The sequence below is a fragment of the Ursus maritimus genome, unplaced genomic scaffold (assembly GCF_017311325.1).
Source record: "Ursus maritimus isolate PB19 unplaced genomic scaffold, ASM1731132v1 scaffold_19, whole genome shotgun sequence".
Lineage (NCBI taxonomy): Eukaryota > Metazoa > Chordata > Mammalia > Carnivora > Ursidae > Ursus > Ursus maritimus.
In genome coordinates this window covers 39,950,885-39,973,409 of record NW_024424341.1, presented here as the reverse complement: position 1 = coordinate 39,973,409, position 22,525 = coordinate 39,950,885, and the positions used below count along the sequence as shown (strand labels likewise).

The 22,525-nt window shown below is 57.3% G+C and overlaps 1 protein-coding gene across 1 annotated transcript in view; it reads right to left on the bottom strand.

Annotated features, from left to right (window-relative positions):
* Positions 1 to 2,925: 2,925 nt before the first annotated feature.
* CHST8 (carbohydrate sulfotransferase 8) overlaps positions 2,926 to 22,525 on the bottom strand; it is a 64,998-nt gene continuing 45,398 nt past the window's right edge. The window contains exons 2-3 of the mRNA XM_040633712.1: positions 4,608 to 4,645; positions 2,926 to 4,041 (exon numbers count right to left, since the gene is read on the bottom strand). Of these exons, the coding sequence (XP_040489646.1) occupies positions 2,941 to 4,041; positions 4,608 to 4,645 (1,139 nt within the window). The 3' untranslated portion in view covers positions 2,926 to 2,940. The remainder of the gene's footprint in view (positions 4,042 to 4,607; positions 4,646 to 22,525) is intronic.

Sequence of the window (22,525 nt, the reverse complement as noted above, 5' to 3'; positions counted from 1 at the left end):
CGGTACATACCACCTTCACCCCAGACACCAACACCCAGCAGACCTACCACTTACTCTCTCTCTCTCTCACACACACACACACACACACACACACACTTACACGCTCACACTCTGCCCCCCGCCCACCTACCCAAACACCCACACAGGCACACACCCACAAGGAAGCACCCACACACATCCTTGCGTCGGCAGTTGAATTCATGGTCTCCAAGCCCTCGGGCTCTATGAGGCTCGAGTCTCGGGGGTGGAGGCTGGAGCCGGGTTTGGCACTACCTCAGTGGATTTGGGGTGAGGTCGCAGGGCTGGGCCTCTGGTCTGCAGTTGGACGTCATGCTGGGCCATCCAGTGGTCGTCATGATCCTTGCCTGGATTTTGGGTCTCCATTCATCACCACCCGGAAGGAAAGCTCCCCTCTTTTTTTTTTTTTTTTAAAGATTTACTTATTTGAGAGAGAAAGAAAGGGAGAGAGAGGGATGCAATTTGGGGGAGGGGCAGAGGGAAAGAATCCTCCAGCAGCCTTTCCCGGTGAGCGCTGAACCTAGACAGGGCTCGATCCCATGACCCTGAGATCATGACCTGAGCTGAAACCATGAGTTGGAGGTTTGACCGACTGAACTGCCCAGGTGCCCCAGGAAAGCCCCTCTTAGATGCACGTGTTATGTGTGTCCATCTGCCCAACTCAGGCCGGACTGAGGCATGACACGAGTAAAGATGTCTCTTCCTGCTCCCTGTCCCCCCGCCCCGAGCACACACATTCCTCTCTCATTCTCTCTCGCTCACACACACACACACACACACACACACACGTGCACGCACACACGCGATGGGAGGATGGTCCCATGGCAATCTGAGTTGTCTCCAAGCAGCAGCAGTGGGTGAAGGGGCCCCGCAGGCTGCCTAAGAGAGGCTGCCTAAGAGAGGCTGCCTAAGAGAGGCCCCTAAGCTGGGCTCCCAGGTGTCCCCCTGGCTCATCAGATGACATGGTGACACCTGGCCTCAGGCTTCATCAGAGGCATCCCTGACCAGAGACACTAGCTGTGCGTGGAGACTTCCCTCCCGCTCTGTGAGCACCGCAGCCCAAGCGCAGCTATTCCCGGGCCGGGCCCTTCCCTGCCTCCTCTCACACTGACCTGGCCTCAGAACCCCTAGCATCTGTCTCGCTGCCTCCACACCCGAGAGCCCCTCAGGCCCTGACCACAGCCTCCCTCCCACCCCTCTGAGTTCCTCCTGCCAGATGGCCAGGCCGCTTCAGCTGGAACCTGGGGAGAGGGGGGGCCCTCACCCTGCTTGGGGTTCCTGGATGCACATGACCTCAAGCAGGTGGGAGGCAGCCTCAGTTCCTTGTCCCACCTTTATAAGTTTCTGGAGCCCATGGAGGAGGCAGAAAGGGGGATGGGGCAGCGCACACCGCTAGAGACCAGCAGGGTCTCCCCCAGCCCGTGGGGACAGACTGAGAGCGATCTCCCGGGTAGATCCACGGAGAGGAGCACAGAAAGATACAGAAGGGCATGCAGCTGACACAGGCTGACAGAGAGATGCAGCCTGAAAGCAGACAGACAGACAGACACTTTTAGAAACAGGCAGCACTTTCCATTAGAAATGAGACACAATACTCGGGGCGCCTGGGTGGCGCAGTCGTTAAGCGTCTGCCTTCAGCTCAGGGCGTGATCCTGGCGTTCCGGGATCGAGTCCCACATCAGGCTCCTCGGCTGGGAGCCTGCTTCTTCCTCTCCCACTCCCCCTGCTTGTGTTCCCTCTCTCGCTGGCTGTCTCTCTGTCACATAAATAAATAAAATCTTAAAAAAAAAAAAAAAAAAGAAATGAGACACAATACAGTCACAGCCACAGCCACACTCAAAGCTCCAACACACTGTCTGTGGGACCTTTCAAGAATCGCCCTGGCTTTGGACAACTTCAGAGCCATAACTGTGTGTGAGAAGGTACACTGTTGGTGAAGCTCCCCCTATGGGCTTCTCTTCCTCCTCCCCCAAGGGGGCAGTCCTGAAAGCTTTAAGGTGGTCTGGACAGGTGAATGGAGCCAGGCGTCAAGGCCAAGGTCAGGGGGTCTGCAGAGGGCAGCTTCAAGATAAGGCCATGCTTAGAGAGAGGGAGAGCACCACGCCCCACCAGGAAATGCCACACCGACCGAGACCCCCGAGCTGTGCCCCGTGGATCCCCACCGAGTGACTAACCAGAAGGGACCCCGGTGGGCCTCCACAGGGACAGGTTGAGCTTCTCCTTTCAGGCTAAATGGGCTGGTACTGAGACCAGAGGCCCCAGGTGACCGAGTGCTGGCCTCAGGAGGCTGAGTGGGAGGTGCTGCCTCTGGCCCTGAAAGGAGCCTCCCCTCCCATCCCATATAGCCCCCCCCCCCAGGGCTTCCTTGCAGCCAGACCTGCAGATGTACAGCCCAGGCCGTCCTGGGGAGGGAGAAAGATCTCCCCGCAGCCCGGGGAAGGGGCCATGTGCTCCCATACCAACACAGAGTGTAGACACTGCTACTCTGGAAACCATGTGCTTTATTTGGAACCTCCTTCCGAGGGAACCTCCCCCCCTGGGTCATAGAAAAGCTGCAAACCATGTGGTTTGGTACAAGGCAATGGCGACAGGACCGCAGGAAGTCCCTCACCGCTGGGGCCCTCGTCTTCCGGGCCTCCGAATTCCCTGGTCATCTTGAATCTTAGCTGAGCTGGGTGTCCGCAGCTGGGACTCCTGGGGTCCTGCTCAACCCCCGGCATCTTCCTCAGCTGGGGAGTGAGGAAGTGGGGACGGGACAAGGGCCAGAGGCCCCCATCCAAAGCCCGGGCCTCTGTCTCCCACGTAGGGCCAGCGGCACCGAGCAGTCACGGCTCCTCACGTCCCGGAGAGCGGGATGCCCCTGCGGACAGGTGTGCGCGCGCGCGTGGGGCTGGGCTGCCCGTGGCCACCTGGCCCCGCCCGTCAGTACAGGTCCGCAAAGGGCTTGGAGTAGTTGAACATCAGGTAGTCCATGTAGTAGAAGTCGTAGGTGCGCTGCCGCTGCAGGGCGGAGAGCTGGGTGAAGTACTGGTGGGCGATCTGCGCCGTGGTCCGGGCCTCCTGCGAGTGCCGGTCTTTGAACCGGGGGAAGGTCAGGTTCCGCGGCGCCCGGATGAGGCTCAGGAAGAAGTTGGCATCGTCCTCCATGCTCTCGAACTTGCCCACGAAGTCATAGTCGATGAGGCAGGGGCTGCAGAGCCGGCTGACGTGGTCCCAGTGGATGTCCATGCCCACGGGCCTGTGCACGTCCAGCAGGTACTGGACGAACTCGGGGAAGCGCACGCCAGAGCCCGTCCGCAAGGCCTCCCGGGAGGCGTTGGCCCTGTAGCGGGCCAGGATGGCCTTGCCGAACACGGGGTGGTAGTAGCTATTGGGATGCTCGAACTTGTCGCGGAAGGCGGAGACCAGCCTCTCGAAGGGCTCGCGGACGAAGAGCATCTTGGTGTAGGTGCTGAGGCGGTGAAGGATGCCCTGGCGGTCGAAGGTGTCCAGCCGCTTTAGGGCGCTGCCGTAGTGCACGGTGTTGTGCTGGATCTCGGCGGTGGAGGAGGCCAGCCCCGCCAGCACCATGAGCACCCGCTTCCAGTTGGAGCAGCCCGCCTTGGGCACCTCGCAGTACAGCACGCGGTGGCGGTCCTCCACGAAGATGCGGGACACGTGGCGGGGGGTAACGGCCCTGCGGCTGCTGCTGGCCCGGTACTTGGCACACGCTTCCCTCATCACCCGCTTGCGCTCCTGCTGGCGGTGGTGCAGGTTGACCCAGTGGCCGTCCGGGGCCCAGGGTGCCGGCCGCACAAAGGCGCGGGCAGAGCCGTTGGCCGGGATGGCTGCCGCTGCTGGCATTTTCTTGATAAGCAGCCGCCGGCGGCGCTGCCGGGGCCGGGCCCCCGCGTTTAGGTGGCCTTGAGGCTGGTCAGGTACCAGCAGGTTGAAGCCCCTGGGGGCCCGGCTGGACAAGTCTCCGGGGACCTTTTCCGTAGGTGCCTTCAAGTCACCATCCTGGGAACTCCCTGGTGGGAGGTCCTGGGGCAAGAAGAGAAATGGTTATCAGGGTGGACAGGACAATTATCAGCAGGTCACTGAGGGTCACACAGGTCAGGTCCTCACTATGGCCGGGGTCCCTAACCCCCTCTGTGGCCTGAGATTTTTTTCCAGGTGAGGGAGAAGGAGACCAGGTGACCCTGCGGGAGGGGACCCCTCTGGCCTGAGCCCAGGTCCAGTCCTCTAAGGCCCCAGTCCTGTAAGGCCCCATCCCTTGCTGGCCATGGTCTTGAGGCCAGAGGTGTAAGTGTCTTTTCAGCCACGAGATGGTGCTGGCCTCCCAGGCGAGTGGGCAGGGAGCTGGTGGCCTGAGGAGGCTGGCTCAGATTTACTGCCTCTATTAGCGCAAGTCCAAAGCCGCCAGCTAACAGGAAGGGGAAATTCATGGGTCCAAAGCCCTGGGCTTTGTTCCCAAGGCTCCTGGGAAGGACCGGGTACGTTTTTTTTTCCAAGAATGGATTAGACATGAGCTCTGGATTTTCCTCCTTGCCCTCCCCAACTCGCCCCAGGTTGCCGGTGCTGAGATTTATCTGACTCTCAGAACTCACGTTGTAGGACTGCTGTGGCCTGATGCTGAACTTTATTCCTGAAAAGCAAGAGAGGACAGTATTAGCAGAAGAAGTACTACGTGGCTCCCAAGGACCCGCTTGGGCTACGGGCTCTTGACGGTTGGGCCCCAGGGCTGGAGGGCACTTGGGGTGGGCTCTGTGAAAAGGCAGTTCCAGGGGGCATGGCTCAGTATGATTGCCCCCCACCCCCTTACCCATATGGAAAACGGGAGTGCAGCAAGATGTGGCCCCACTGGCTCCCAGCTGATGATGGCTTCTCTGTGTCTCACCTCCCGATGTGACCTGGGAGTTCTCAAAAGGTGGCCACCTGCTCAATGGAACAGCCAGGAACCACACAGCACCACCCCTCGCCCCCGTGCAACCTCACTCTCATTAAGTCACGAGGAAAGGACCCTCTGAAAGCTCTGTCCATCCTCTCTCTATGCCCCATTGGCCCGGCCTTTGCTTTAGTCCATGTGGACTTTCTGTGCTTGGAATATGACACATTCACACTCACACCTTTGCACACACAGGCCTGGGAGTGGAACACACTCCTCCCTTGGACTGGGGCCTCCCCACTTGCTCTGGGAAGTCCCCTAACCTAGGCATCGCTTTGAGATTTTGGCCAACTTAGCTGGCCCTGGGACTCTGGTGTGAGCTGGCCCCCTTCTGCTCACCCTGGTCTCCTGCAAACGGCTGAGCAGAGCCCAGGCACAGCGTGACTGTCCGGCAAGTGCTTGTCACTTGAGGGCGATGGAGACAGATTAGTGCATTGCTGACCGCACTCCACGATATTCTCTCGTCCCACCAAGGAGGCCCTATAGCTAGGCTGGGGCTGAGGTCACCCAGGATAACAAGTTCTGGGGAAGTGAACCTTCAGCCAGAGGGGAGGATTCTGCTTCATGCTCTGGTTTGTTTTCGGGGAGGTCCTAGGACAAGACAATTTCCTTTGGGGGAACCTCTTTAGGAGTCTTGGCCCCCTTCCCCCATCCCTGCCTGGCCCCTGAGGCATCAGAGGCTCTTTCTGCTCTTGTGCTATGTAAGTGCCTGCTTCTACCCTGAGGCTTTGTCGAAAGCCACAGTCACAATCAGCACCAGCTACCCTTTAAAGAAGAGAGGGCTCAAACTGCCAGGGGGCATGACGGGGCACACCTTACCGAGTTCTGGCTATTCCTGGGCTGCATGTGTGAGATGTTCTGGCAGCCTGGCATGTCCCCTGCTGTCTCTGTGTACTTGGCATATGTCCAGGGGCTGGAACCCAGCTGGTGAGAAAACATCCATTCCCCCCCCGCCCCGACCCAGGGGCTCTGCCAATTTCTCCCCGAGGTCCAGTTTACAGGTGCAGCTGTTGCTGTGACCCAGGCCTCATACTGGTCAGTCTGAGGATGTGCCTATACATCTCCTTTACTCACCAGCTATTGAGGAGGTGGGGATGCGAGGTCACCCCTGGGATGGAAAGCCTACGTTTCCTGAGCCTCCTGGGAACTTCTTCGAGTTCCAGAAGTGAAAGAAAGGTGGAATTTGGACATGTTGCATCTTTCTTCTGTTGCAATACTTTTCTTGGATCCCTTTGGGCTGGGAACAGGGGTGTACCCTTCCCTGGGCAGAGGACAGAGTGTACATATCTTCCTGGGCATTCCCAAGCTTATGGGCAATATGTGTGTACATATGGAGGAACTTTGAAACAAGGCATCCAGACTCTTCCAGGGAGGCTGAGTGGAAGCTCCATGTAGAACTGGCTGTACTTCTCGGGGTATGGGGTGCCAGCAGTGGGTACTTGGCCCCGAGACAGGAATCTCTGAGAATTGAGCCCCTCACCAGGGTCCTCCTCTCAGCCCAGAGCCTCCTTCCTCCTGCCGGCCACCCCTCCCCTGCTCTGCCTCATCCCTGCATGAGCTTCTCAAGCCCATTTCTTTCTAGCACATGAAGGTTCCCTCCTGCAGCCAGTGATCACAGATCCCATCCGCAGAAGGGACCTGCTGTACACTCAGTTTTCCTCCACGCTGCTGGGTTTCCTTAATTATTTTCTTCTGGTGACGGCAGCTGGCTCTGCTAAATCCTCTCTCCTCCTCAGAGTCTCAGATGCAGGAATTCACTCTGCTTGTCAATCCTGTCAACTTGTCAAGGTGCGGTGGTACTTATTTATATCCCTTTTCTGGAGCAAATGAGTCATGCCAGCTCTGGCCAAGAGTGGGACTCAGGAGCCACTCACAAAAGGCACCCTGCCAGCCGGTGGAGCTGGATGAGGCTGTGCTTATGGAGATGTCGGGCCCTACGGCTGTGACCTCCCGCTGGCACTGTGGAGGGTGGTGGGGTGTGGGGCCCGTCCCACTATATCTGTGCAGACTGGACAGAAGGATGCTGAGCCTCAAGGGGTTTTCCAGGTTGGCCCACCTGAAGGCTGGAGAGAACATCCCTGCTGGACGGAGCCCGGGGCTGGGGGCCTCTCTGACCTCTTGGCCACTTTTACCCAATAAAACCAACCTGGCTGCAATTGCCCCTTTTGAAAAGAAAAAAAATGTCTTGTAGAAAACCCAAAAAGAGACCTTAGGTGGGGCCTAAGAATTTGCTACAAGCTGTATGTTCTCGACCTTTAAACTTATTATAGCTCATTTGGTGAGCTATATTCTAATATGGCATATGGGATAGTCTATCCCATATGCCATATTAGAATAAAGACAGAAGCTTGGTGAAGGAAATATAACAGGCTCTCCCCCCCTTGCCAGGGGCCCACTGTCCCTACTTTTTCTGTGGAAGAAGCTACTCCTTCATGCACTGCTTGGATAAACGCCAAAGCAAAGACCACCCTAGCTCTGAGCAAGTGAAGGTGGGAGTCTTGAGGTTGGGGTCTGCGTATCCTGCAGTTCAGCACTCTGGACAGCTCTGTGTGGTGCCAGGAGAGGGCAGTTGAGGACCGGGCCTCTCTCTGCTGCACTCATGAAGGATGGAGCGCCACCAGGAGCCACAAGAATTGGTGCCACGCGGGGCAGGGAAATACTTGGGTGGGGGGGGGGACTTGGCTTCAATATAACCACCACCAGCCCCTTCCAAGCCCTCGAATGAACATGCAGTCTAGAGAGAAACAGTAGGCTTGTCGAACAACATAAGCCACAACCCTTAGTCTCCTTTTCCATCCAATGGCACCAATGCCACCCCACGCCCCCACTGTCTCCCTCACCCCCACCCTGCGACACGGAAATCCCAGGGCCAGTCATGTACATGCTCCACGTTCTGTGTCTGGGTTACCTGTCTTCTCCTTTCAACATAATGTTAACAATCTGTAAGGGAGCTCCATCTGCTGTGCAGTAAGAAAAAAAAAAACAACCATTTTCTCTTTCTGGACAGATGACATTTGCAGAGTGGTTGAAACACATGCTGTATGATAAGAGTGAGCACTGGTGAGAATAAACAAGGCGTGAGTTATTGGGACTGCCAAGTGGGCTCCACGCTGTGAACTCTTCATTGGCTCGGGGTTTTTTTCAGAGTGTTTGGCTGAAAAGCTTACTGGTTACCTGCCAAGGGGAGGCAAAGGCTGATGACAGTGTATGTGGCCAGTTTCTCACATTCCTTCCTTCCTTCCTCCCTTCCTTTCTTTTTTTTCCTTTCTTTCTTTTTTATAAAGATGGAAAACTGACACATCATCTTTATTTTTTTATAAGATTTTTTTATCTATTCATTTGAGAGAGAGAGCGAGAGTGCACACAAGCAATGGGGGTGGGGGCAGAAGGAGATGCAGGAGCAGACTCCCCGCGGAGCAGGGAGCCTGATGTGGGGCTCTATCCCAGGACCCTGGGACAACACACTGCACTGAAGGCAGACGTCCAACCTACTGAGCTACCCAGGCGCCCCTCTTTCTTTTTTCTTTTTAAGATGTATTTAAATTATTTGAGAGAGAGCTTGCATGTGTGAGTCAGGGTAGGGGGAGAGGAAGAGTGAGAATCCCCAAGCAGACTCCCTGCTGAGTGCGGAGCCTGATCCGAGGCTCAATCCCAGGACCCTGAGATCATGACCTGAGCCCAAGTCAAGAGTCGGATGCTCAACCTACTGAGCCCCTGCGTGGGTGCCCCGGAGTGGCCAGTTTCTTATAATTAGGCTGTGCAGCCTGGGTCTGAGGCAGAGCTGTGGAGGGGGCTTCACAGGCACATGAGCTGTTGGGAAGGGGGGGCTGCTGCCTACACCTCTCCAAGGAAAAGGAGAGAGACCTGCTGGGTTCAATTCAAAAGCCCCCATCTCTGATGCCCAGGACCCACTGAGGGTCAGGCTGTGTAGACTGGCGACACTGACGTGGGTCAAAACAGGACCCAAGTTCCTAGAAAGGGCTGGAAGCTGCCACATGAGCCCTTGGTTGACCAAGTTTGAGGGGCATGACTGCTACCCTGGCTGCTCAAATCCCAGCCCCAGGCCCTGATCATGGTGACAGGGTCCTGCTACTCTGAGCACTGCGGCCTGGGGGCAGGCAGGCAGGGCTGTCCTGAAGGAGCCAGGACCCGCAAAGGGAAACAGATGGGAGAGAACCGAAGGGGCCAGCATGGGCCATGGGGCATGGAGGTGAGTCAACAGTCCCTGCTCTGTGCAGAGTATCAGCCTGTGGTCCTTGGATCCCCAGAGCTACCCCCAACCACGTTTCCTTGGCTCCTTTTCCATGTCCTGGATCTTCTGGTGGCTGAGCTTGCATGGCCACAACCGTCTGTGCTGTCTCCCCACATGTCCACTTAAGCTGCCCATCGGGCCAGGAAACTTCCAGGGCTTCCAGGTTGGCCTGAGCCAGGGAACACACTGAAAACGAGGCCCCCACTGCATCGTGCTGTCCGCCATGTGAGATTTGGTCCCAGCCCAGATTCCCTGGCAGGTGCGTCCGGTGGATGAGCAGATTCCCTGCTCTGCTGTGTCATGTCCTCCTTAGAAAGTAGCAGTTCCTGAACCTCACGTGTGTGCCGGGGGACAGCCTGCACGGCCGGGCGGTGTTCGGGTCCTCACACAGTGCTGGTGAGCCGCAAGGCGGGAAGCTTGGATGGTGGCAGGAGCAATGCAGCCAGGAGGCTGTGCTGCTCGCTGGGGTCGGGGAGTAAAGCCCCGAGGGAATGGCCAGGGCCCACTCCACAGGAAGCATGGAAGGGTTCTGAAGGAGGGGCTCAATTAGTCCTCCATGACTAGGATCCATATACAGCCAGGGGGGCGGGGGGATTTATTGGAAGGAATCAGCTCATGCGGTTGTGGAAGGCTGGCAAACCCAAACCCTGCCGGACCAGTCAGCAGATTAGAGACACGGGGAAGAGCTCACGTTGCAGGTTGAGGCTGAGGGCCACCTGGAGGCCGAGTTCCTTCCTCCTCGGAGGACCTCGGTCTTTTCTCGGAAGGCCTTCAACTGACTGGATGAAGCCCACCCACATTGTGGGTAATCTGCTTTACTCAAAGCCTACTGACTTAAATACTGATCACCTCTAAAAACATACCTTCACAGTAACATCTGGACCGGGGTCTGGCCGAACAACTGGGCACTATGGCTCGGTCAAGTCGACACAAAATTCACCCTCGCAAGGGGTATATTAACTTCTTAAGGCTTGCAGTCACGAAGTACCACAAAGCTGGTATTTTAAGCCATTAAAATAACAAACGGTTATCCTCTCACGGTTCCGGAAGCTGTGTCTTAAATGAAAGTGTCATCAGGGCCGTGTGCCCGCTGCAATTTCTTCTAGCTTCTGGCAGCCCCAGATGTTCCCTGGCTTGTGGCCACTGAAGTCTAGCCTCTGCTCCCCTCTTCTCATGGCTGTCTCCCCTCGTGTGCCTTTTCTTCTTCTTCCAAGGACACCAGTCATTTTGAATTAGGACCCACCCTAATGACCTCCTCTGAACTTGATGACATCAGCAAGGGCTCTAGAAGGTCACATTCCCCGGTCCCAGGGGTTGGGACTTCAATGTAATTTGGGTGAGGGGACACAATTCAAGCCATAACATGGGGGGTGGGGTGGGTAATGTGACTTCAGAGTGCTCTGGAGGCAGGGCCAGGAACAGCCTGGAGGAGGTAAGAAAGTATTTCCCCAGCTGGGCTGGGAGATCTAGTCAGTAGTGAAAGATTGTGTTAGTTCTCAGTGCTCTTGGGCAGGGGCCACATCTCGTCTGTCTGCGTCAGACTGTCTGGCAACATGCCAGGCACACAGCAAGAGCTCAATAAATGCTCTTGGAAAGGCTGATGCTGCCTGGACTGAGAGCTGCCCCTGGCAGTGAGGATGGGCAAGGGCTTCTCTTGGCAGAAGCGGGCCCAGGGTTCCGGCTGGAGCCCGCCAGCCCCTGGAGGAGCTTCTCCAGCTTGGCCTAGCAGCCTGGGAAGGGTCTGTGTGTCTGGGCAGCAGCTGCCAGCCGAGTGGCAAGATGCAGACAGGACCTGCCTGGGCTGAGCGGTCCGTCCACCCCCACCCAGGCGGTGCGGCCAGATCTACGAAGCACCCAACTGGCTGCCCCCCATTGCTACCCGTGGGGCACCAGGACGGGCCTGTGGCCTCCACGTGGCCACATCTGCTCTGGCTCTTCTCCCACCAGCTCAGGCTTTGCCCTTTTGTGGGGTAACCCCCTCCCCCCCACCGTCCCCATCGGCCTCTGATGCCTCATTGTGAGCTGCTCCCTTCCTCTGGGCAGGCTGTTAATTTATACAGATGAGATGCAAAACCGAAGTTTAAACACACTCAGCAATTAGCAGGCAGCCCGGACTCCAGGCACAGAATTCAGACGGAAGGAGCCTCACCAAAGGGTCTTAAATTCTCACTTGTGATCACAGGAAAATCCAACTCATTATATTCTCAGCTCGGGCTCTGTGCACGGCCTGGAGACCAGCCTCAGTCACAGCCGTGCCCACCTCTGCTGTCCAGGCCCAGGGCGGGGCTCCCAGCGGCTCTGTGTGGGCCTCGGATGGAGGCAGGAGGTGGCCGGGTGCACTCCCGGGCAGGGCAGCAGGCGGCGCCACAGGCCCCTCTCCTCTTGCCTCAGCCTCTGCGGGTAGGCTTGGGACAACCAAACTCATGGTGGGGCGACACAGTAACCCCTGACCTTTGGCCCAGACCAGAACAGGGGCTTCCCCTCCCTTCGCCTGCAGACTCCACTCTGAATCATAGCTTCTAACAAGGGCTCATACATTTTAAAAGAAACGAGAGCAAGAGCAGAGCTGTGTGACCCTGGACAAATCCCTTGACTTTCTCGAACCTTAGTTCCCTCCTCCGTAAAATGGAATAAAAATACCCATCTGGAAACTCCATAAATGTGCAAATGAAACATGCACAGTGCTTGGCACAAAGAGAGCCTGTGGGAGGGAAGCTGCCGGTTCCCGGGGTTCCTATCACCAGGTCACCTTCGTAGCAGCTGCGTTTCTCTGAGCCCAGCTCCTGCACCAGCACGGGGACTCTGGGACCTGTGTGCAGAGGAGGGAAGCGGGAATCTTCCCTTCGTGGGCTGATGGGCACCCGACGGCTCTGACCACTACTTGTTTTGTTTAGCGATTCCATTCTCTCGCCTCCGTGATTAGGATCCACGATTCAACTGGGTAGTTCCCTGTCAGCTCAGCCTTGGCTGTGAATTCCCTTGCAGCTGTCAGAGTGGAGCGTTGGAGCTGCCTGTCAGTCAACCAGCCAGCCGGTTAGCCGGTCTGCAAACCCAACAGCTGTCCTGCTGCTCCACACCCCCCCATCTGCCCATCACTTGGGGGGTGGGATGTCCCCGCTCATCCCGCCCACCCGTATGATCGCCTATGCACAAGAGAGGGGTCCCCAGCTTCTGCTGCAAAGCTCTCCTCTGTCAGAGCCTGGGGGTGATTCTTACCATGTTCGGGGGGTTTGTGTGGCCCCCACACACAGGTGCTATGCACTCCACCATACCTCGTGTGTGCATGTCACGGGGAACCGACGTGGTATGTCATGCATACTGAAGGGATGCCTCACACTGCTTCTCAGCGCCCGCACCCTGCTGCGTGATGCGCGTGCTCTGGGAGGGGAACGTGTGTGTTCAAGTCCGCATCCAGTTTCTGAGAGCACATGGCACATGGCTTAGAGCAGCTCATGCCTTTCCTCCCTTCGTGTGTTCTTTCAACGCATCTGAGCCTGGAAGGATTAGCAGGAGCTTTGGAAGGCTGCTGAAGATGAGAAAGAACCAAGTTCATGACACTTGCCGGCAAAGCCACAGTGCCCCCTGGCGGCCGCCCTTGCCACCCCTGCAGTGTGCTGGCCGCAAAATCAGGCAGAACTCGGTCATACTGGCCAACGTCGTTTGTCCATTCGTTCCACACATACCTGTGTGTGCCTGGCGGTGTCTTACACACTGGTGACAGCGTCTTGGCAATGAATGGGACCATCATGGCCCCTGCCCTCGTGCAGCTTACGGTCTAGCAGGGAAATGAGACACCGAACAGTAATTCCATGTGCAGTAGTGGCACTGGGGTGAGCAGGAGGCAGCATGGGGCAGGGATGTCGGCAAGCCCAGGGCATCAGGGCAGGTCGCCCTAAGGTAGTGACGGTTAACTGACACCTGGGGGTAATGAGGGCATTTGTGGCAGAACTTGGTGGCCTTATGGGATGAAGGGACATAGAGACTGAATGGTGTCAAGAAATGGTGGGACTGTTGCGACTGGCAGGGGACAGCAAGCAAGGGGCCCCTTGGTTCTGACAAAGACTCCCGATCTGATTTCCTAAGGCCCAAGGGAAGTCTCCAAAGGCTTTGAGCTGGGAGTTATTTTGAATCTAAGGACCATTCTGAGATGAAGAGCTGAAGACAGAAACAAAAAGGCCAGTCGGTCAGTGGTGGTTGCCACCGTCCGGGGAGGAGATGTCTGAGGGCCGGACCCAGGTGGTGATGCGGGAATGCGGAGGAAGACGTGAGGACGATTTCAGGAAGAATAAACAGGGTGGTTCGCTGGTGGATTTTAATATTGGCTCCTGGGATGGTGGGGAGGACCTCATTTGTAGCGTTTGCTGATTCCTGCGGTGTAAACACTTCATCTGTGGCCTATTTCAAGCTACTGATGGGAAACAGGGTTTGGGCCCTCGTGGGCTGGTACCAGCCAGCTCCTGCACGCCACTGGGCCAGGACCAACTGGGGACTTCCTGGGAGCAGAATAAGGGAGATTCAGGTTTCTGGCTTGAGCAGCAGGACGCAGGTGCCATGTCCTGGGAAGGGGAGCAGATCCTCATTGAGCCTGAGATGCCGATGGGTCTCCGAGTGTAGACATCCAGAGGGCAGGTGGAGGATGTGGGAAAAGGGGAAGAGATGGGGCAGACGTCTGTGTGCAGGAGCACGGTCCGCGGCCCGTGGCTGTTGAGGGCCCGCTGAGGGGGGAGGAATGGCCCTTCGCAGAGGAGGGGCAGCAGGCCTGCGGCAGCCCCGGCAGCAAGTCCAGCAATCTGCCTTTGTCCAGAGCCCCCAGGGAGTCCCAGCTCAGGCTCTGGGCTGCTGTGGCTGCGTCAAATGGGACTCCTCCTGTTTGGCCGTCAGGGGCCCAATTTGGCTTAAGTATTGGTGAATTCCTACCAGAGGTTTCTAAGAAATAAAAAACGAGTGGGCCCGAGGCTGAGGTGGCCCCACCGAGGGGTGACCTGTTTGCAGGGAAAGTGCCAACAACACCGACGGGCCCAGCCCCATGACAGGTGCTTCTTCCCCGGAAGCTAGTCAGGCCATCGGAGGCTGCCGGCGGGGCAGCCTCATGACTGTGGTGTCCCAGGCACAAGGTAATGATGGGTCCAGCTCTTGCCGGCTTCAGGATGTGTCCTCCCAGCTGTGGCGTCAATTACTGAGCTGGCCTGTGGCTGTCACACCTGTCACGGCTGTTGCTTTCCATACCTTGAGAGCCACCAAAGTCAATCTATTCTAGTCAATGCTTCCTTAAAGCACCCCACTCCCCAGCACCTCTGTTCCTGCGGCCAGAGCTGCTCTGTCCTCAGGGAGGCCCCCCAGGCCCCTGGGGGGTGTAGTCAGGCTCCTGGAGGTGGGACTGCAAAGGGGCCACACAGGGGCTCAGGGATGGAGGTGCCGATCCTCAGAAGAGCGCCCCAGAGGCCGAGTACGGGTGCAGACCACTGTCCATGGATTGTACCCAGAGGGGTCCCGAGATGGGGCAGCAAGCCCTCCCTACTGGCCCGACGTGATAGGCAGCTGCAGACTCTCCTCCACAGACACCTCTGAACGGCATCTGCATTTCAGGGATCCTCCCGTGTGCCCCCGAGCAGAACAGAGCCTCTGGCAACTCGCAGATGGCAAGGGGAGGCCTGGAGGTGCTTGGAGCACTCAGGGGGGCCCTGCCACGGGTCTGGGTAGCTGCAGTCCACATCAGAGAGGAGAGGGGACTCCCTGCCTCTTGAACGTCAAGTCGGGTCCAGCCAAGGACTGGGCCACCAGCAGCTCAGGAAGCCTCTGGCCAGCTTCTCTGAGGGGTAAGGCCTGGAGTACAGCATTAACCTTGGCCTAGGTGGATGCTGACTGTGGGGGCACCACCGTGCCTGGACATCTAGCCAACACCCACCTCCTCTCCCTTCTGGCTGGCCTGCCCTTGGCTCTGCCCAGCCCGGCGCCCTGGGCTCTGGACAGCTGAGGGCCACGCTGGGCTGGCTGTGGCCTGACCACAGCACCCCCAGGCCATCCTGGGAGCAGACATCCTCTGCTCTCACTGCCCCACCACAGTGGGCTGGGCTGGGCCCCATATCGGTATCACACAGTCACAAAAATACTCACAGATCCTGTGTACACAGTGCCACTCCCCCGCCACCCTGGCAGAGGAGTCCTGTGGGCTGTATATTCAAAAGTCCTTCTGGAGGCAAGTGGGGAATGGCCAAGAGAAGGATAAGGTCCTAAAGAAAGGGCAAAACTGCGTAGGGTTCTTACATCTGAATGCAGGTGACAGATGGGGCACCTGATCTCAGGCAGCGCAGGGAGATGAGAAAGGGAGGGAGGGCTGCAGGGCTTGGTGAGTCGGGGTGTGAGGAGGGAGGGCAGGAAAATGCCTGGGCCCCCACGTGCTGTCCGAGGGAGGTCCAGGGGGACAGAGGGGCCGATAGAGGACAAAGACCCAGCCCTGAGTTAGGCCACACGGACCCAGAGACACAGGACTTGCAGCGAGGAGCTCTGAGATGGAGACAGTGCAGAGTGTGGGTGAGAACCGTCCAGACGCAAACCACGCATCCCAGCCCTGCGACTTCCAACATCCTTGACACGCGCAGCCATCATAACGCTGCATAACAACACCCTCGTTAGCTCTGAGCACAGGAATATTAAGTAGAACTAAACCCTGGAAATGTCATCCAGAATTTTCACAATTGTCATGTGCACTGAGAATTTGCCAAAGTCTTTAAGGCGATCCCTCAGCCGAGACCCTCAGTCCCCTCCCCTCTCCAGCATTTTGGGGATGCCTCTTTCACTATGAGAGGCGCCATCTGCTATGTGCCGGGAGCCCGATGCTCTTTGCCGGGGCGGGGTGGGGGTGCAGGGTTCCCGGAAGGCACTGTCTGAAGTCCCTGAACCTCCCCTTCAAGCTCAGCGGGTGTCTTCTGGAAATTAGACCCTCCGCTCTCACATATAGAATATGGTCCCGTGTAATGGCTGCTCCGAGGTGGCGGGGGTCTCTGTGCAAGGAGAGCTGAAGACAGTTCTGAGCTGCTTCCCTGCTTCCTTTGAAGTCCAACCAGCGGCAGCTCTCAGGACGACGCGAGCCATCACAGGCACAGAGACAGCCCCACCCGGCTGCGTGCTTCTCCTGCAGAATGAAGACTCCCGCCTGGATTCCAGGGCATGTGTTTGGGGCATCTCTTTGCAGTTGTGAATATGCTATTCCAAGAAACAAAAGCAGCTCGGTGTGTGCCTTCGGCTTGCCACGCCTGTGTGTGGTGCAGACGGGGAGCTGCCCGTGGAGGTGTGTATGGGGACGTCCTCTCTAGAATGAATGATTCGCTAGCTGGGTGAGGGCTGCTCAGCCCACCGAGCCATCTTCTGCAGGATTAAACGTCATTCCTTCTAATGACTTGATTTATGCCTGGAGGTGTACAGCTCCAAACAAAATATTGTGATGATGGCCATAAATCACGCCGGGGATGCTTACAACGGCAACGAGCTTGTTTTCTGTTTGTTGGGGAGGTAGTTACAGAGTGAGGGGTACTGTGTAATGGCCCGCGTGGGGCAGGGAGAGCCCAGGACACATGGGGGTGTGGGCGGTGGGCAGCGTGAACACGGTGCAGCAGGCTTGGAATGCCTGAGGCTTTTGCAAGAATTTGTGGTTGGAGACGGCAGGGATTTTGGGAGAGCTGGAAATATACAGGGAGGGCACTATCCTGGGTGCTGGGGACTGCGCATGGGGGGAGTGGACCTCCTGGGACCATTATTTCCAGCTTTCAACCACTGTCTGCCCTGCTGCACCCCTAATTAAGAGCATGAGGTCAGGGCAAGGAATCCTCCCGAGGATTACACATTTCCTCTGTGCTCAGGACAGCTTCTGGAATACACTGAGGCCATTTTCCAGTCTGCAGCCCTGTCCTGGGTGGGGAGAGACCTGGATAGTTCAGGTGAGGGCAGCTCTGCAGGGCTGAGCTCCTCGGGCGAATGAGGACCCACCTGGCTACATGCAGGTGCCCCTGGGCTGGCGTCTCCCGCTCTGACGATCAGCACAGAGTGATCCCTTTCCACCAAGACCTCGCCCCGCCGAGGAGAGCATCAAAGTTCAGGAAGAAACTGGTAGCTCTGCTTCCCCAGCGCCCGCCCTTGGCTGAAGTATTCTGTCAGAGACGCTGTCACCCATGCCTCCAATATTGGCAGAGACTGGAGATGGCATGCAGGGGGGGGGGGCGGAGGCACATGCAGAGGGGCCGGCCACGGTGCAACAGGACCATTCCCACGAACCCAGTTACAGCTTAGAAGTCTGGGAGAGCATGGGCCTCCTCGTTGGTGAAACTATTCCTGCCCCCAGCATCCAAGCCCGGGGTAAGAGGATGGGAGCAGGTGGGCCCGGGGTCAAGTTTCAGGGAAGGTCTATTCATCCCAGGGCAACACAGTTGCTCTCCCCACCCATGTTCACTCCTCCTCAGGCAGAAATGTGTTCTCACAAGAGCCCACGGCTAAAAATGTCACATCAGAGACACTTTACCTCTAAGAAGTCATGACATAGGGTGACTCAAGGATGCTGGGCATGGGGGGAAACTGAGCCATTACCAGGGGTGTGGCCCCAGCCCCTGCATGTGGCACATTTAACTGGGAGGTGTGGGTGGGGGACTCAGGTGTGTGTGTGTGGGTCTTCCAAGTCAGATGTGATGGGGAGATGGCCTGTGAGGGGCGCACTGACGGCAGCTGGGCTGGTGTGTGGATGGTGGGTGGATGGATGGATGGTGAGTGGGCAACAGGTGGATGGTGGGCAGATGGTTCGAGGTCTAGAGGAAAGGATTTGAGATGCAGACCAGGCAAGGCTGGAGAGGAGACAGGGATAGGGAAGCCACATGCCACACACAGGCTCCAGTCCTGCCCCCCTGGCTAAAAGTGTGGCCTCTGGTTGTGCCTTCCCTGCAGGCAAAAGGGACAAGATGCTCAGGCCTTCCTGACTGTCTTTGGCTTTCCTGGAGGTGGCACAGGTGACAGGTCCAAATCAAAGGTAAGCCAGGGTCCCTAGTGACCCCCTTGAGCCCTGAGACTACCTCCCTGGCTGCTGGGAAAAATGGCCCTTCCCTTTTCACCAAATACTGGAAGCAATCTCCAATCTCAGAAGACAAAGAAAGCTCCGTCCATCTTTGATTAAAATAAGGGGAAAAAAAATGTTTGTTTTCTAAAGTCTGGCAAATTTTGATAATGAAACCTTTAGAATGTATAATACCGAAACCTTTCTAATTCCAGACAGATAAGGAATAATGGTAACGTATTTCAACTTCAGAAGCAAGAAATAACCTTTTATCACCTAATTTAACAATGTTACTGGGAAAATATGTTAGGAGAATGTAAAATGCTATTTAAATGATAAAATATGCTGTCTTGGATGGCAAGGATTTTAATTGCCACAATCAGAGTCCAAACACACTTCCACGCCAGCTCTGACAGACACCGCTAATGACAGTGTCCGTAACGAGGCGCGGTGGAGAGGGTCAGCACTGACTTCTGCCGTCTCCCCGGGGAACTGCCAAAACCCGACAGCTGTCGGGCTTTGCGGCACTCATCAACATCGTTGTCTTGTGAAGTAGGAATCGGTTCAGATATTAATATTAATCGGCCAACACATTAATATTAATCAGTTAATATATACTTCCCATGACAACAAGAGATAAAGGAATCTTATTATGTGGCGGATCTGGAACACAGAATATCTAAGTGTATTTCCTTGGGACACGCGGCATAAAGGAGCCTAAGCCCCTCAGGCGTGTCATCTCCGCAGAGAATGGACCTGGGGTGCACGCATGGGCCAAGTCACAAGCGGGGAGAGTGAATTCCTCTCCATGGGGCGGGGAGACGTTTCTCCCCCAGTCGGTGAGCAGGGTGGTGGGACGGTGGTGGGTGTGGACGACCCCTATAGCCCTTCCCGCTTGGGGTGCAGCAGGTTGCCCGGAAAGGGCATAACAGGTCAGCTCTGCCCTGACCCCCAACCCACCTGGCCCTGGAGGAGGGGTAGCATCGCTTCTGTAATTGTTCATGCAGGACCCGGTGGGGGCTTGAGGACAGAAGGCCAGATACAGACAAGTTCTGGACTGTTAATGCGTTTCAGCAGGGCTGGTGTGACTACCCTTGTCTGAGTGACGGCAATGAGTCACAGAGAGGTTGGCTGCCTTGCCCTTGTCCACACTTCCAGCTTGGAGGGTGGCAGAGCTGGGCAGACCTAAGTCCGTGTGCCCTCGTTCTAACCACGACGCAGCACTCTCCTGTCAGTGCCTGGGGACCCCTGGGCTGGCCCGGGAGGTGGTCACAGCAGGCCTCACCCAGCCATCACTGGTGAGAACGGGCACCGGGTTCATGGCCTCGGGTGGCCCACCCTGGGGTTCCCAAGGAGGCCAGCCCGTTGGGTGGTGGCTGGGGTGGGGGGTAGGCAGGGGTGCCGAGGCAGAGCTCTCTCCGCACCGGGTTGCCGTCCCGCATGCTCCTTTGCAGACAGCCTCCACCGGCAAAGGCACATCTGAGCACAATTAACATTTTAAGCACTAATTATTTTACTTGGGTGTCTAAGTCTGAGGATCCTTCAATTTCAGTGTAATTGGAGAAAAATGGTCATCAGTTACTGAACAGCAGGGGGGCGGCTCCATGCTTCCCCAACACCAAGCCAAGCCGAGAATCATCTGAACATATGGGTCCCCCAAGCAGCCGCCGGGCAGCCGTGCCAGGCGAGGGTGCAGTGGGCGGGCCTTGGGCACCCTGCCCCACCGTCCCTGACATCTGCTGGGAAGGCTTTTGGGCCCAGTTAATTACCCGCCTTTTTATCTTTTCCATTTTGTTCCATTTTCTGCAACAGCATCTGTTGCAAGAAAACCAAATGCAAGAGGAAATGGGATTCATTATTAAAAGGAGAGCTTATAACGTCCCCTTCACTCCCCCTTGTATTTGATAATAATCTGAGCTCATAATGAAATCCTCAGGCCCCCCCGGCACGGCTAAAAGGCTGCAGGGGCTGGTGGGGGCACATCAGCTTGCTGCTGAGGGACAGGTGTTGTCCTGGAAAGGAGGCTTGGTCCGAGGGGCTTGGGCCAGTGCCCACGCCGCCTCTCCTCTCCCCGGGGGCGGGGGGCAGCGCTTGGTGTCCGGGGTCTCATGGGAGAACCGCGAGGCTTTGGTGCTCAGCCTTGTGGAAAACTACAAGGAATGCTTGCTTTTGCTTTGCCTGTTTTTTTCCTTTGGTCTCCTATGAGTAACCAATTAAGAGAATCAATAGTTCTGGACTCCTGACAGGGAGACTAGAAGATGGGCCTCCAGGAGCCCGGCTGCTGGCGCGGTGGGGGTGTGGTGATCTGTTTGGGGAGACTCTGTGGACTGGCTGGCCTGGGGGTGAAGAGGGGGCACGGAAAGAGGAGCGGCCCAGGACACAGGGAGACGCTGACTCTGGCTTCTCCCCACGGACAGGCCCTCAGGCCGGGAAAACCCGAGAGGGGAATGACCAAGAGACTCTGAGGAGAAAGGGTCTGTCACCGTTCATGCCTTTGCTGGGGACCAGAGCCCCTGGTGAGGGCATGTAGTTTAGCAGGCAGCTGGAAAAACTGAATTTAGCTGTGACCCTCCCGACCCTCACTGACCCCTGTGACCCCACTCGTGGACTCCAAGAGGACCTCCTAAGTGTCACCATCCCCTTCAGGATACCCCCCCTCTTGGGCATTTCTCTCTCAGGTTCCAGACCTCTCTGCCTCGCCTCAGGGAGGGTCCCCACTTCTCAGGCAGGCCTGACGCAGAGTCTGGGTCCTTGCAGGCCTCACCCCACTGGCCTGTCTCTGAGCACTGTGGTCCCTCCGTCACCTCAGGGAACCTGGGACCTAGGACCACCACTCGCCCCGGCTCCAGGCTTCACAGAGGCCCTCAGGCCCTACAGGGCTCCTGCGAGCTAGCTGGTGAGCAGACGGAGGTCAAGAACCACTCAGAGATCTGGAGTGCCTGCCACAGCCCCTCGCCTGAGGGGTACAATGTCCCAACCCCTCTGTGACCCCGGCACTGCGTGAATCGCCGGCACAGTACCCACCACAAAGAGCTCACGCCTCCCCTTCCTGGGAGTCTGACCCCGGCCTAGAAGCCTGGGTGTCCTGCCTCAGCAGCCTGGGGCCTCAGGGAGGTGCGTCCACCCACAGCACCCACAGTGCCCCCAAGGGGAGACGTGGATGCGCTGGCTTGTTGACAGAATAGGGGCTGCAGTACCCACCCGAGGGACCATCCCCAGGGGCTGCTCAGGGACGGGGTGAGCAGATCCCTGCCTGGCTTGGCCCCCACACTGACCCAGCCATCTTCCTCAGCGGGAAGATTGCTTCCAGGTCCCCACCAGCTGCAAAGAGCCTGCAGCACTGAGCCCTTACAGAAGCCCATGGGGTCAGTGCCATTTTGACCTAACGGAACACGTGAAGAAACCGACATACACACAGGTTATGCCACCCCAGGGTGCACAGCTGGTCAGTGGCTGAGCCAGGATTGAACCCAGTTGTCCTTGGGCCCACGGTCTGTTCTTCTCTCCATCTGCTGCTTTCTCATGGTGCTCTGCTGCTGGCGGCAAGGTGGGGCCCCCCACAGGGACCTGCTGAGCGCCAGACAGGGGCTGCCCTTTCCTCCTCTCTACAGTGCTCAGCACCCCTCCTCCCCACATGTGCTCCACTCAGGGTGGGACTCTCCTTGAGGCTCTCCCTCCCGCCTCAGCCCAGGACTTATCAGAAACAGCTTCTGGAACTTCTCTGATGCCCTCAGGTATCTGTGCATACCTGTGGGGTGTGAGCTTTGCAGCCTGACTTCTTTCTTCAGACTCCCCTTGCTCTCTGCCTTCAGGCCCGGCTGCGGTCGCCTGAGCTGGGGTCCCTCCTCCCTCCCTGTACTGGCACGCACCCCCCGCCAATAGCCGGTGGCCAACATCTGTCTGCAGCCTTGATTTCGCCATCTCTACAATGAGAAACCAGTGGCTTTGTACCCAAAGACCACTGTGTCTCCCAGATGACAGGACGGTGTGAACCATGGGGCCCACAGGCTTGGTGAAGGTACACGCAGGAACCCCTGGTTGTGTTCACGCAGTAAGAGCCTCTGGGTGCCCGGGGGTGGGGGCCAGACTCTCTAGCTCCCCCTCCCCAGCAGGGAGCCCGGCCCAGGCTACAAGCAGAAGAGGAACCTCAGGGAAGGAAGGTTCTGCTGAAGGGTCACCATGGGGTGGCAAAAGTCATGGATCCACCTCCCACGGGCCACGGGGCTCATGGTGGGACTCGACCAGTTCCAGAGCCAGAGCCACCATGCCTGCGAAGAGCTGTTGGTGATAAAGA